The 12,466-nt window shown below is 47.1% G+C and overlaps 1 protein-coding gene across 3 annotated transcripts in view; it reads left to right on the top strand.

Annotated features, from left to right (window-relative positions):
• The window catches only part of SAMHD1 (SAM and HD domain containing deoxynucleoside triphosphate triphosphohydrolase 1), a 63,818-nt gene extending 52,484 nt beyond the window's left edge, over positions 1-11,334 (top strand). For 2 of the 3 annotated variants that reach the window (XM_077832110.1, XM_077832113.1), the window contains 3 exons: positions 6,650-6,754; positions 7,105-7,242; positions 9,560-11,334. In XM_077832110.1, coding sequence (XP_077688236.1) covers positions 6,650-6,754; positions 7,105-7,242; positions 9,560-9,688 — 372 coding nt within the window. In that variant the 3' untranslated portion in view covers positions 9,689-11,334. The remainder of the gene's footprint in view (positions 1-6,649; positions 6,755-7,104; positions 7,243-9,559) is intronic. The other variant, XM_077832112.1, reaches the window with a different exon arrangement.
• The last annotated feature ends 1,132 nt before the right edge of the window (positions 11,335-12,466 follow it).

Genomic DNA, 12,466 nt, shown 5'->3' with positions numbered 1-12,466 from the left:
AACTACATCTTTGTGACTGGACTATGTCTTCCTATAAGCCATTATTCCTGCAGATAGGCAGTGTGACCTTGGTCAAGACCCTTTCAGAGCAGTTCTACTTGGAAAAGTTAACTTTGCTTAAAAAAAAAATCATTAGGGTTTAACATTTGTTTTTACATTTATTGCATCTGCACTTAATGTGTCATGTAATGGCCAGTCCTGCAACCAGAGGTCTTCCTGGTCTATGCATTCCCACCAGTACTAAAGGTTCTGCAAGTCAGTTGCTGCCCTCAGGCACACTGATGTAATCCCATTGTCCTCAAACTATGCCTTCATTTACATCTGAGTCATTGGAAAAAGGGAAATGCTTCTCTGCAAGTGTTTCACTGCTGAAATTGATTTGATCTCTCCTCTCGCCTTCTGTGCCCCATTCCTCTCCACCCTAAAAATTCTGTTTTCTTAATTCAGATATTCTGGAAAACAAATAGAAAAATTATATGTATTGGGTGGAGGCAGCACTGGTGTGTTAAAATTGTCTTGGTTCAACTGCCAAAAATATTCTAGTGGCAGCACTGTCAAGTTACCGAGGCAAAATTAAAATTTAAGGGCTACCACTACATATAGACAGATCTGAAGCATATCTGAAAGGTAATCTGTAAATCACTTTAGATTTCCCTCAACTCTGTTTGCTGGATGCCTCTCTGTCTGATTGTAGGTCACTTTTAAGGTCATACTTTATAACTTTCTTGAAGCTCATCACATCAGTGAAACTAATTTCATGAAACAATTGAGACAAATTTTAGTTTTTTCATAAAGATTAACTGTTTTAGTTAGTGCCAAATATTTTAGAATAATCCTTGCTATTTTCTAACAACTAATAATTATAGTGTCTCTTTTGTTAGAATCTTAGTAATCTCAAGTCTAAAAAACTACCCAAAAATATGTATTCTTCTGTGAGTGCTTGCTTGTGTTGATTCCATTCTAGGTGTCCGTGCGCCCATGTGCACGGTCGTTGGAGATTTTTGCTTTAGCAGTGTCCGTATGGTCGGCTCTGGCACCCCCTTGAGTGCCGCGTTCATGCATCGGTCTATCAGGCGCCGCCAGCCCTACGCCCTCTCAGTTCCTTTTTGCCACCCACTATCGTTAGTCGGAGTGCATTTCCTTGCATAACAAGGGCTAGCGGTTTCATCTCTTCTGACTTTAAGCTGTAGGACCTTGTAAATAGTTTGCTTAGTAGTTACTGATAAGTAGCTGTTAAGTGTAGTTAGAAGTTAGAGTCCCAGCAGGGACTTCGCCTCCGGCGGGGCATGCCCCAGTCTCCGGAGCTTAAGCCCTGCATGGACTGTAATAGGCCTATCCCTGTAAGTGACCCCCACAGAAGCTGCTTCAAGTGCTTGGGGGAATCCCATTTGAAGGACAGGTGTCGTTTTCGTAAAAAATTTTCTACCCAGGACTCAGCGCGGGATATTCATTTGTGGGCTCTCTTCATGGAGGCTGCTCTCCACCTGGCTTCTGAGCCTTCCTGCAGACTCACCTAATACCTCGGCCTCAGTGCGCAGCGCACCCCTGGAACCGGGCTCTGCCTGGTGCCAATTCCTGGTGCTGGTGCCCAAAAAGAAAAAAAGAAGCACTGCTCCCTGGCACTGGGCAAGAAGGGCCATGGGACATCGGGCAAAGGACCCAGTTCTGGCCACCCGCCTACTCTGGAGCCACGTGTCGATATCTCCCCAGTCGGCGCCCTTAGCCCCTTAAAGGATCTACCACCAACTCCCAGGAGCAGTAGGGGACCCAAACTCCTGACAGCATCGATGCATTCCCAAGCTCCCCCGGCACCAAGAGAGCAGAGGCCTCCGCCCATGCTGCTGGCACCACACGTGCCGCAGGAAACAGCAAAGGCTCCCTATGAGGACAAGCCAGCTGCTAAGACCCCTCAAGGAGCAGTGGAGCGCCGCCAATCCCCTGAGGCAAGGCAACGCTCTCCTACTCTTGTCCCAAATCTCCAGAGTCGCAGCCCACATCCTCCAGGGCTCTCCCTCAGTCGCCGCAATTGCGCTCTCCACTGTCTCAATGCAGATTTTGACTAAGGGGAGGCGCCAGTCCCCATACTATTGGCACCATTCGGCCTCCCGCTGATCGTCCTCTTGGTGCAGGTCTTGGTTGCCTGCCCTATGGGAGTGCTCCCTGTCACGACACCAGTACCCTCGGTACCGGCACTGATCCTCTCACTCCGGGCACCGGTCTCCAGGGATAACGGTCGGCAGGCAGACACAGGCATCGATGGCCCCACCATGGTCACAGGAAGGGGATTCCTCCGGCACGGAAGAGCAGTTCAGCCCCTCGCCCAGACTCCACCGGTGCAATTGGGCACGAGAGGCCACGCAGTCATCGGTGCCCCATTGGCAGCACAGCCAGTGGCCTTACTGGAGCACGTGGGGCCGTGCCGGTTGTGACGATGCCCCCTTCGCACCACTCACCTTGCAGCAACAGTTTGCAGCACCGACCAATGTATGACGGGGTCCTCAAAATTGCCACGGCCTCTGGCAAACCCCGTCTTCCATCCTTCCCACCTCCAAAAGGGCTGAAAAGAAGTACTTTGTCCCAGCCAAAGGGTTTGAGTATCTTTATACCCACCCACCTCCGGGTTCGCTGGTTGTCTCTGCGGCCAACAAAAAAGATAAGCAGGGGCACACTAGCTTAACTCCCAGAAATAGAGGCCAAAAGACTGGACCTTTTTGGGAGAAAAATTTATTCCACTGCCAGCCTGCAATTCCGGGTGGCAAACCATCCGGCCCTCTTGGGCAGATACAGTTTTAACTTATGGGACTCCCTCTGTAAGCTCAAAGAGTCAGTCCCTCCTGCAGGGTTTGGCCCAAGAATCAGCACCCTGGTAGAGGAGGGCACTGCGGCGGCTATGTGCTCCCTCCAAATAGTGTGGGACACTGTGGACTCAGCAGCAAGGGTGGTTGCGGTGGCAGTGGTTATGAGGCGCAGCTCCTGGCTTCAAACCACTGGTCTTTCCCTAGAGATGCAGCCCTTGATTTAGATCCTCCCGTTCCATGGGAATGGTCTCTTCTCCGAACAGACGGATGTGAGGCTGCCTGGGTTAAAGGACACTCGGGCCATCCTTCGCTTTCTGGTCATGCGTACGCTGCAGTCTTCACAGAAGCAGTTCCAGCCACCCCCGCCACCAAGGTCTTGGCAGCCTCAATGGGTCTGCAAGGAGAAGGGATAGACACGCAAGTTTTAGTCCTCACCACCCTTCCTCCTCCTCCCACGCAGCCTGGCCCGGTAAAGCAGCCCAGGGGGCCAGAAGCATTTGTTTTGAAGGTGCTCTCGAGAGTGATGCCCAAGTCAATTTCCCAGATCCACCTTGTTCTTTCCTCAACCATCTTCGTCCCTACAGTTCAGCCTGGTCGCGAGTCACCTTGGACCGCAGGGTGCTGGACATAGTATCTCGGAGCTATATCCTGCAATTTTTGGCCATCCCTCCCTCCCACCCCCAGTCTTCCCCCATCCCTCTTCAGGGACCCTTCTCATGAGCAGCTCCTTACTCAAGAGGTTGAGAACATCTTGCGCCTGAGGGCGGTGGAGGAGGTCCCTTGGGACACGAAAGGAAAAGGGTTCTTCTCCCACTACTTCCTAATCTTGAAGGCAAAAGGGGACCTCAGACCCACCCTGGACCTGCGTCGCCTCAACAAGTCTCTCAAAAAGCTGAAGTTTCACATGGTGTCCCTGACCTCCATCATGCCCTCCGTGGATCTGGGAGACTAGTACACTGCCCTCAATTTAAAGGACGCTTATTTCCATATTCCCAGGTCACAGGCACTTCCTCAGTTTCATAGTGGGCAGATGCCATTTTTAATTCACAGTACTAGCCTTTGGCCTCTGATCGGCCCCAAGGGTGTTCACAAAATGTGTGGGGCCAGTGGCTGCTTACCTGAGACATCAAGGGGTCCAGGTCTTCCCGTATCATGACGACTGGTTCGTCAAGGGCCCATCTCAGGAGCAAGTGCAGAGGAGCCTTAATCTGGTGCGTTCCACCTGCCGCAACCTGGGCCTGTTAATAAACGAGAAAAAATCCACCTTAACGCCCATCCAGCGAATAGAGTTCATTGGGGTGGTTCTCAACTCCATGCGAGCCAGAGCCTTCCTTCCAGGAGCTCGTTTTCAGGCCATGTCAGATGGACCTGATCTCCCATGTAAAGAACCACCTGCCCACCACAGTTCACACCTTCCTGTGGCTGTTGGGCCATATGGCCGCATGTACGTACATGGTCGATTTCATCTTCGGCCCCTGCAAATGTGGCTGGCGTCAGTCTACATTCCCAACAGGCACGACCTGAACCAGATAGTCTGGGTGCTGGACCACATCAGGTCATCCTTGAATTGATGGTTGGACCTCAGGTAAGCGTTGGAGGGAGTCCCCTTCGCAACCCTGTTCCCGTTGCTGACCCTGGTCTCCGATGCTTCGGACCAGGGCTGGGGAGCCCACCTGGACGAGCTGAGCTCCCAGGGCCACTGGTTGTGGGACGATCTAGCCTTCCATATCAACATTAGGGAGCTCAGAGTGGTTCGCCTGGCCTGCCAGGCTTTCTTGCCCCACCTGAGGAACAAGGTGGTGCAGGTCCTGACGGACAATACCGCCGTGATCTATTACATCAACAGGCAGGGCAGTGCCAGGTCTTCGGCCCTTTGTCCAGAAGCTCTCTGCCCTTTGGACTTTTGTGTGTGGCATGCCATTCATCTGGTAGCCACGCACCGGCGTGGAACCAGTAATGTCCTGGTGGATCACCTCAGCAGGACTTTCTCATCTCTCCACAAGTGGTCGTTCCATCCGGAGATGGTCAGCATAAACTTCTAGAGGTTGGGGACTCCCCAGGTGGACCTATTTACATTCAGGCAGAACAGAAAATGCCACGTGTTCTGTTTGATCCGGGGAATGGACAGGGGCTCCCTTTCAGACGCCTTTCTCATTCCATGGTTGGGGGCGCTGATGTATGCCTTCCCGCCAGTGTCATTGATTCCTTGTGAAGATCAAGCAAGACAGGGTGAGAATTATCCTAATAGCCCCTGTGTGGCCTCACGAGCACTGGTTCGGCATGTTGCTGACCCTTTCGGTAGCTGCCCCACTGCAGCTGCCCCTCTGGCTGGATCTGCTGTCCCAGAACCACAGCAGCCTTTTGCATCCTAACCTGGAGGTGCTGCACTTGACGGCTTGGCTGCTGCATCGCTAAGCATGGATGAATGGCCGTGCTTGGCCCGTGTCCAGGAAGTCTTGCTGGGTAGCAGGAAGCCCTCCACCAGAGCGACTTATCTGGCCAAATGGAAAAGACTCACGTGCTGGGCCTCAGAATGGCATAGTCGGGCCGAGCAGGTCCTGAGGCAGGAGATACTGGATTATCTGCTGCACCTCAAACTCCAAGGTTTGTCCCAGTTATCGATCAAGGTCCACCTGGCCACTATCTTGGCTTCCATCCTCTGTTCCAAGGCAGGTCAATCTTCGCTCACAACATGATGGCATGGTTTTTGAAAGGTCTGGAGTGTCTCTACCTGCACGTCTGGGATCCCGTTCCCCGCCCAGGACCCAAATCTCATGCTGTCGAGGCTCATGGGGTCTCTCTTTCAGCCTCTGGCTTCCTGCTCTCTCCTGCTTCTCTCATGGAAGGACTTGTTCCTGGTCGCGATAACGTCGGCCTGCACGGTGTCTGAGATCAGGGTGCTTACTTTGGAGCCGCCCTATATGGTCTTCTACAAGGACAAGGTCCAGCTGTGACTGCACCCAGCGTTTCTGCCCAAGGTCGTTTCCCAGTTTCATACTGGCCAGGACATATACTTACCTCTTCTTTCCAAAGCCTCATACATCAGATGAGGAGTGCAGACTACACACCCTGGACATCAGGAGAGCGCTGGCCTTCCACATAGACAGGACAAAGCTGTTCTGTAAGTCAGCACAGCTGTTCGTTGTGGTGGCAGACAGAATGAAGGGTCGCCCAGTGTCTGCTCAGAGGATTTTGTCCTGGATCACGGCCTGCATCCGCTACTGTTATGAACTGGTGAAAGTGCCTGCGATCGTGGGACCACGCTCGACTAGGGCACGAGCGTCATCAGTGGCCTTCCTGGCGCAGGTACCAATCCAAGAGATCGGTAGAGCCACTACCTGGTCGTCTGTCCACGTGTTCGCATCTCATCATGCGCTTACCCAGCAAGCTCGAGACAGCCCTGGCTTTGCCAGAGCAGTGCTGCAGCCTGCAAGACGGTGAACTCCGAGCCCACTTCCGTTGATACTGCTTGGGAGCCACTTAGAATGGAATCGACATGAGCAAGCACTTGAAGAGGAAAAAGCGGTTACCCACCTCTTTTGTAACTGTTGCTCTTTGAGCTGTGTTGCTCATGTCCATTCCTCCTGCCCCTCTGTCAGATTTGCTGGCAAGGAGGAACTGAGAGGGCGTAAGGCCGGCGGCTCCTGATGTACCGACGCAGGAGCGCAGCACTCAAGGGGGCACCACAGCTGGCGCTACGGATACCGCTGCAGCAAAAGTTTTCAACCGCGCGTCTGGGTGCAGCACACCTAGAATGGAATGGAGCAACATCTCGAAGATCAACAGTTATGTAAAAGGTGGGTAACCGTGTTTTGTTCATCTGTATCCGTTTCTGAATTGTCTCCATCAAGGTTATCAATATGGACTATGGAATGAAAGAACAGAACCCTATTGATAAAGTTCGCTTCTATTGCAAGTCTGATCCGAGCCAGGCAGTCAAGATTTCGAAAGAACAGGTAGCTATCGCTTTGCCAAAGGCCCTTATCATACATGCCCGGCCTGCTTCTGAAGGAAATTTTCATATAACAGGTTGTGGAAATACTTCTGTGCAATAGTGTGGTGGTGGGGTGCAGTTTTACCACAATCTGGAATCTTAGTATTTAACACAGTCCATCCAAAATCCATTCCTCATTATCTTCAGATTGACTAATTTTTCCAGTCAAACTCCCTAATTTTGTGGTACACATTATGCTTTATAATGAGAACTTACATTTTTCTACCTACATTTGGAAACATTTTGAAGTTCATTGATCAGCTGGCTCTAGATTCCAAGAAACAGTATAATTTCTTTTCCTCTATTCAAAAGGTTTCAAGGCTTCTGCCAGAGACATTTGCAGAGCAGCTGATCCGGGTTTATTGCAAGAAAAAGGATGAGAAGAGTTTAGATGCTGCAACAAAGTGTTTTATTCAGTGGTGTATGAACATGGATTTTACTAAACCACAGGTAACGTACTACTTTATAAATACCCCTACACACAGATTCATCCATTCCCAGGCCAAAAGGGACCATTGTGATAATCTAGTCAGACCTCCTGTACAACACAGGCCAGAGAGCTTGCCCAAAATAATCCCTACTCCTTCAGCGTCTCACCTTGGCACATGGACTTGGGACCTTCAAAATCTGTGCATTGTTAGGGATTTTTTACCTGTAAGGCCTTGTCTACACAGGAATGCTGAATGTTCTAACCAAAGCAGTGAACTTAAACCAATGCAAACCCATGTGGACACTCTTATTTCTGTTTAAGGGTAGCTTTTATCAGGTTAACATAAACTGATTGGGAACAGGTGTAAATTGAACTGAAGTGAGACACTTTTATCCTGAAATAAGAGCATCCACCCAAGGGTTTACATCGGTTTCGTTAACTGGTGCAAGTTTTGTTTGTAGACCAGCCCTAAACCACCACGGTGGGGCTCAATGGCATCTCTTTAAGGAATCATTCAGACCAGTTCCCAGGCCTGTAAAGCTTCCTGTTTCCCCAGGAGAATTTAATTTGGTTCTTTTGTTGATCTTTTATGGGCTCCTGTTCAGGAGCCCCAATCTCCTGGGGAAACAAGGCGACTTGAACAGGAAGAGGGTAGAGACTGCCCAAACATTCCTGGTTTCGAAGGTCCCTGCTGCTGTGTGTGGGTAAAGCCTGTTGCCCCTGCTGCTTGTCAGACTCCAGAGCCATAGATACCACAGGACGTGATGGGGATGGAGCACACTGTAGGCCCTTTATGCAGTTGTGGCTTTTGCAATAGGGGCAGGGCCAGAGCCACCTCTGTGGTCCCAGCTCTTGGGGATGTTGAGTCAGTGGGTCAAAAACTCTCTCTGAGACAGACAGAACCTGATCCTGAAGGAAATAGGAACCTCAGTCGCCTGCCGGGGTGGCACCTGTAATATCAATAGAGCTAACTTGGCATTTCTGAGACAGCATCCCCTCCCCTGTGCTGCCCTTTGCCTCCTCTATCATTTCTCCCAGTAAACTTGTTTTTCAGCTGATAAAATTATTTATGTCCATCACTGTAGCAGAGTAGTTAATATGATGGAAACAAATAACATTTTTGCCATTATAAATAAAATGAGAATGTAAATTAGGTATTTCACATGTATTAAATATGCAAATCATAGCATTGCATAAGGTGCACTGAACCTCTAGTTTTCTGGACAGTAAGCCTTAGTAGGTGTGACTTGTACATCAAGTTCGGTACGGACAGTGTGATAAGGTGTCTTTTTCCAGCAATTAAAGGTTTTCTCATAGCAGTTGGTTTTTAATCTGTATCTCGTATTAAGCTGCCCCTCTTTCTGTATCTGCTCTTTCAGGTCTAGATGTTTTCTCAAATACCTTTCCCTGCATGAAATGTAGTCTGGAGGAGCTCTGAGAGAAACGTACTCGCATCACAAATTAGTTTCATGTCCTTTAATAAAAAATGTAGAGCTTTAAATCCCTTCAGTGTGACGAAGCATAATACCTTGTATTGAGCATTTCTAAAACCAGTGTGTTAGGCCTCAGGGCTTGTTTTCCAGGGGTGCTGAGCACCCACAGCTAATCTTGGGGGTCGCTCAGTACCTCCAGAAATCCAGCCACTGGAATATGGTTTCCACAGGCATGATCTTGGGCATGTGAGTCCCCTTAGGGCTCATCCTTTTGTAACAGTTCTGGGTTCTGAGAGCAAATCAGAGTTAATTTCTACAATGTGCTTTGCATGTGAGATTCGTAAAAAGCTTTCTGTGCTTCTAACAATATCAATTTTATCATGCAACCAGCTTTACAACCACCACACCAGTTCATTGCACCGTAGTAATGTGTCTTAACAGGTGAAACGTGGCCAAGTCTGTAAAACTGAATGTGGGTAATCCATGCCACAGGTATGCTGCAGGATCTCAGCACTTTGTTGTGGCAGTATTGGACAGCTGAATTTGAGATGGACAATGGGATGGTTACTGGGCTCACTTTGTGTGATAATACACTAAGTATTTTCTGGCTCACCTACTTCCTGGATTTATTGATAACTAAGCTTTGGGAACCAGCTGAACGACTCGGATACGTTTGTACAGAGTTCTCACCTACAAAGTGCTCAGTCATTGATAATGACCCTTTTATGGCTCATTTCTCATCCTTTCTATTCATAAGCCTAAAATTGTGCTTCTTGTTTTGTTCTGTTTGTACAGCAACTAGCACAATGAGGTCCTGGTTTCTACAGTAAGACAAATAATAAAGTAAGAATGTGCTTGTAAAAGTTGGTAACTTTTTCTCGACTTCCTTTCAATTACTTTCTAGGATGGTGATGTGGTCGCCCCTGAACTAACTCCAATGAAACCAAGCTGGAATGACCCTGACGAGGATGAATTGCAAAGTGCAAATGACTGCAGGGAAGCTTCAAAATCCAGAACCAGACTCTTTCAATAACTGATTTGTTAAATGGAGTTTATTTGCAATATTTAAAGCCTTTCCAGTAACAGTTTTGTGCTGTTCCTTCTATCCCTTTAAAAGATACTTGAAAGGGAACAGCACATTGTATAAAACCTACTTGAAAAGCTTTACAGAACAAGTTTACAATAATGCCGTTTTTTAAGTTGCTATATGTTTCCTGTATGTAACATAGTGATTTAAAAGCCCTGCGAGCATTGACATTGAAAGGGGAATTTTATATGTGATCAGTGAGTACTTGCAGCAGAACGAACAAACTGCTGTTCTAGTGTTTGACTTGAATGTATGGGGGATGTGTGGCAAGAGTACCTTTAAAAATGAAGGCTTTTGAAATACCCCAAACTGCCATAAAATTCCAAAAGGAAATTAATATTTTACCATTGCTGTAGTGTAACTAGCATTGCACTTCAACATGATTTTGACTTCCCTAAAATCAGAGAAATGTGAGCAGCAAGTGCCCAGCTTCCTTTACTGGGGCAAATGTCATAGACAGTATAGATCTTCTCAATTTTTTTTCTCTTTTATGTCCCCTACTTCAGATCCCTTTCTTTTAAGATAATTGTGTTGTCACATGTTCTGACAGAGCCAAGCCTATAGCTCAGATTTCTTAAGCCTTACTGAAGTGAAAAGTGCGTCAGTGAGGTGTGGCGCTTTTTTTTTAACCCTGTTTTTTAGATTGTGTTTTTGTGGCTTTACAATCACTTTTTCCTGCCATTTAAATGTTCTTTCCCCTGGGTCTTGTCATACAGCACAAATGGGGTGGGGACCCGATTTGACTACTGACAAATGGCTGTCCAGTATACAGGGCAAACAAACTAGGCAGATTTTTCCTCCAGTCTTTCATTTAGAGATTCCTCGAAACATAGTAAGTAAAAAAAATCTTCATACAGAAATGGGATTTTTAAGTTGCCTGTGTCCATTTTTTAAAGTAGTACCTGAAACACGAAGAAAACAACCTTAACCTCTTTTTCTGAACCTTTGACTTTGGAAGTCAGGTGTTAGTCACCAGTGGGTCTGAATACAAAATCAGTGTAATAAGAAGTCTTCAGTGAAAGACCAGCTCTGTTACATGAAATTAATTAAACTGTCCCTTCTAGAGATGGCATCTGATAATTACCAGATGGAGGCAGGCCATAATTCTGGTATGCTGTTTTCTTAATATGCAGAAGCCCATATGTTCACCAGAGGGGGGCGTTGTACAAACCCCTTTTTCAGTGCACTACCAGTGATTCTGATCTACAGGTGGATGAAATGGTGGTTGTCAGAAATCTTCACGGACTTGGGAAGCACCTCTCTAACAGTGCTGGAATGTACTTGACTTCATCAAAGTGAAAGTGAAGCAGTTGTGCTAAAACCCTGTCATTCAAGGCAACTTGAAACATTACATACAGAATAATGTATTCATTTCACAGCTGTCACTTCAAGGTATTTGCTTATTTGAAACTATTTTAAAGAGTGTTCTATAGAAAATCTTTTGCTTGAGAGAGCCATGCTCTTTGCTTCTGAAAGGTGAAACTTTACCTCTGAGCTGGATCTTTTTTTTTTTTAATAGTTCAAACTGACTGAGCCTGAGTTGACTGAAAACGAATGTATACAAATATTTTAATACAACTTTTTTCATAGAATTGCAGTGTGGATTGTTTGTATTAAAATCAATACTACAGTTAATGCACAGTTAAAATGAAAATTGCCAAATGCATTCTTAAAGGACAGACATTCATAGCTAAAGCAAGTCTGAGCCCAATTTAGAATGACTTTTTCCATCAGTTTGCTGTGATGTCCCTTGTGCTTTGGAAGCTCTTCATGCTGGAAGAGAGAGATTGGCTCTATTCCCAGTCCTTTGGAGCAGGAATAATTTTGGATTGGAGTCAAATTCAGGTTTAAGGCACCATGAAAGGTAATAAGGATTCAGGCCAATTAGAAGGCCAAGGAAGCAATGTCCTGTGTTGAGACATGTGGCAGGTTCCCAGAGCAGCCAGATGGGAGACCTGTGCCTAGCATGATGTTACTGAGATGCTGCCACAATGGTCATGATGGCTCAAAGTGACCTCAAATTCTCAGCTATTGTAGGTGAGTAATAAATAAAGAGAGAACCAGCAACGTTTTACCATCATATGCTACTGGAAGAGAATGTGACGTTTGGTCTATAGATATGAAGATTGCATTTGAAGACGAGGGGAGGGATGCTAATAGGCAGATAAGATAGTGACCAGTAAAAAGGGACTGTGAATCTGCCAGAGGGGATTACATAAGTACCAAAGCTCCTTTTGAGAGTGTTGAATGTATCCAGTAATGGGGCCTCATCACATTCCCTAGGTGTTGCATTCCATTGCCCAGTAAACCTCTCTATGCTTTCCTTGCTCTGATCCCAGAGGGTTTGATTTGGATTCATCTGCCTATTTCTTCAAGTTTTACAAGCAACTGTAGCGTTCAGTATGTGGAGCCACACAGTCCTTGATAGGTTTCAGAGTAACAGCCGTGTTAGTCTGTATTCGCAAAAAGAAAAGGAGTACTTGTGGCACCTTAGAGACTAACCAATTTATTTGAGCATGAGCTTTCGTGAGCTACAGCTCACTTCATCAGATGCATACCGTGGAAACTGCAGCAGACTTTATATATACACAGAGAATATGAAACAATACCTCCTCCCACCCCACTGTCCTGCTGGTAATAGCTTATCTAAAGTGAGCAACAGGTTAGGCCATTTCCAGCACAAATCCAGGTTTTCTCACCCTCCACCCCCCCACACAAATTCAC

Source organism: Eretmochelys imbricata, chromosome 13, assembly GCF_965152235.1.
Source record: "Eretmochelys imbricata isolate rEreImb1 chromosome 13, rEreImb1.hap1, whole genome shotgun sequence".
Classification (NCBI taxonomy): domain Eukaryota; kingdom Metazoa; phylum Chordata; order Testudines; family Cheloniidae; genus Eretmochelys; species Eretmochelys imbricata.
Note: the sequence above shows the minus strand (reverse complement) of the source record. Positions and strands in the feature narration are given on the sequence as shown.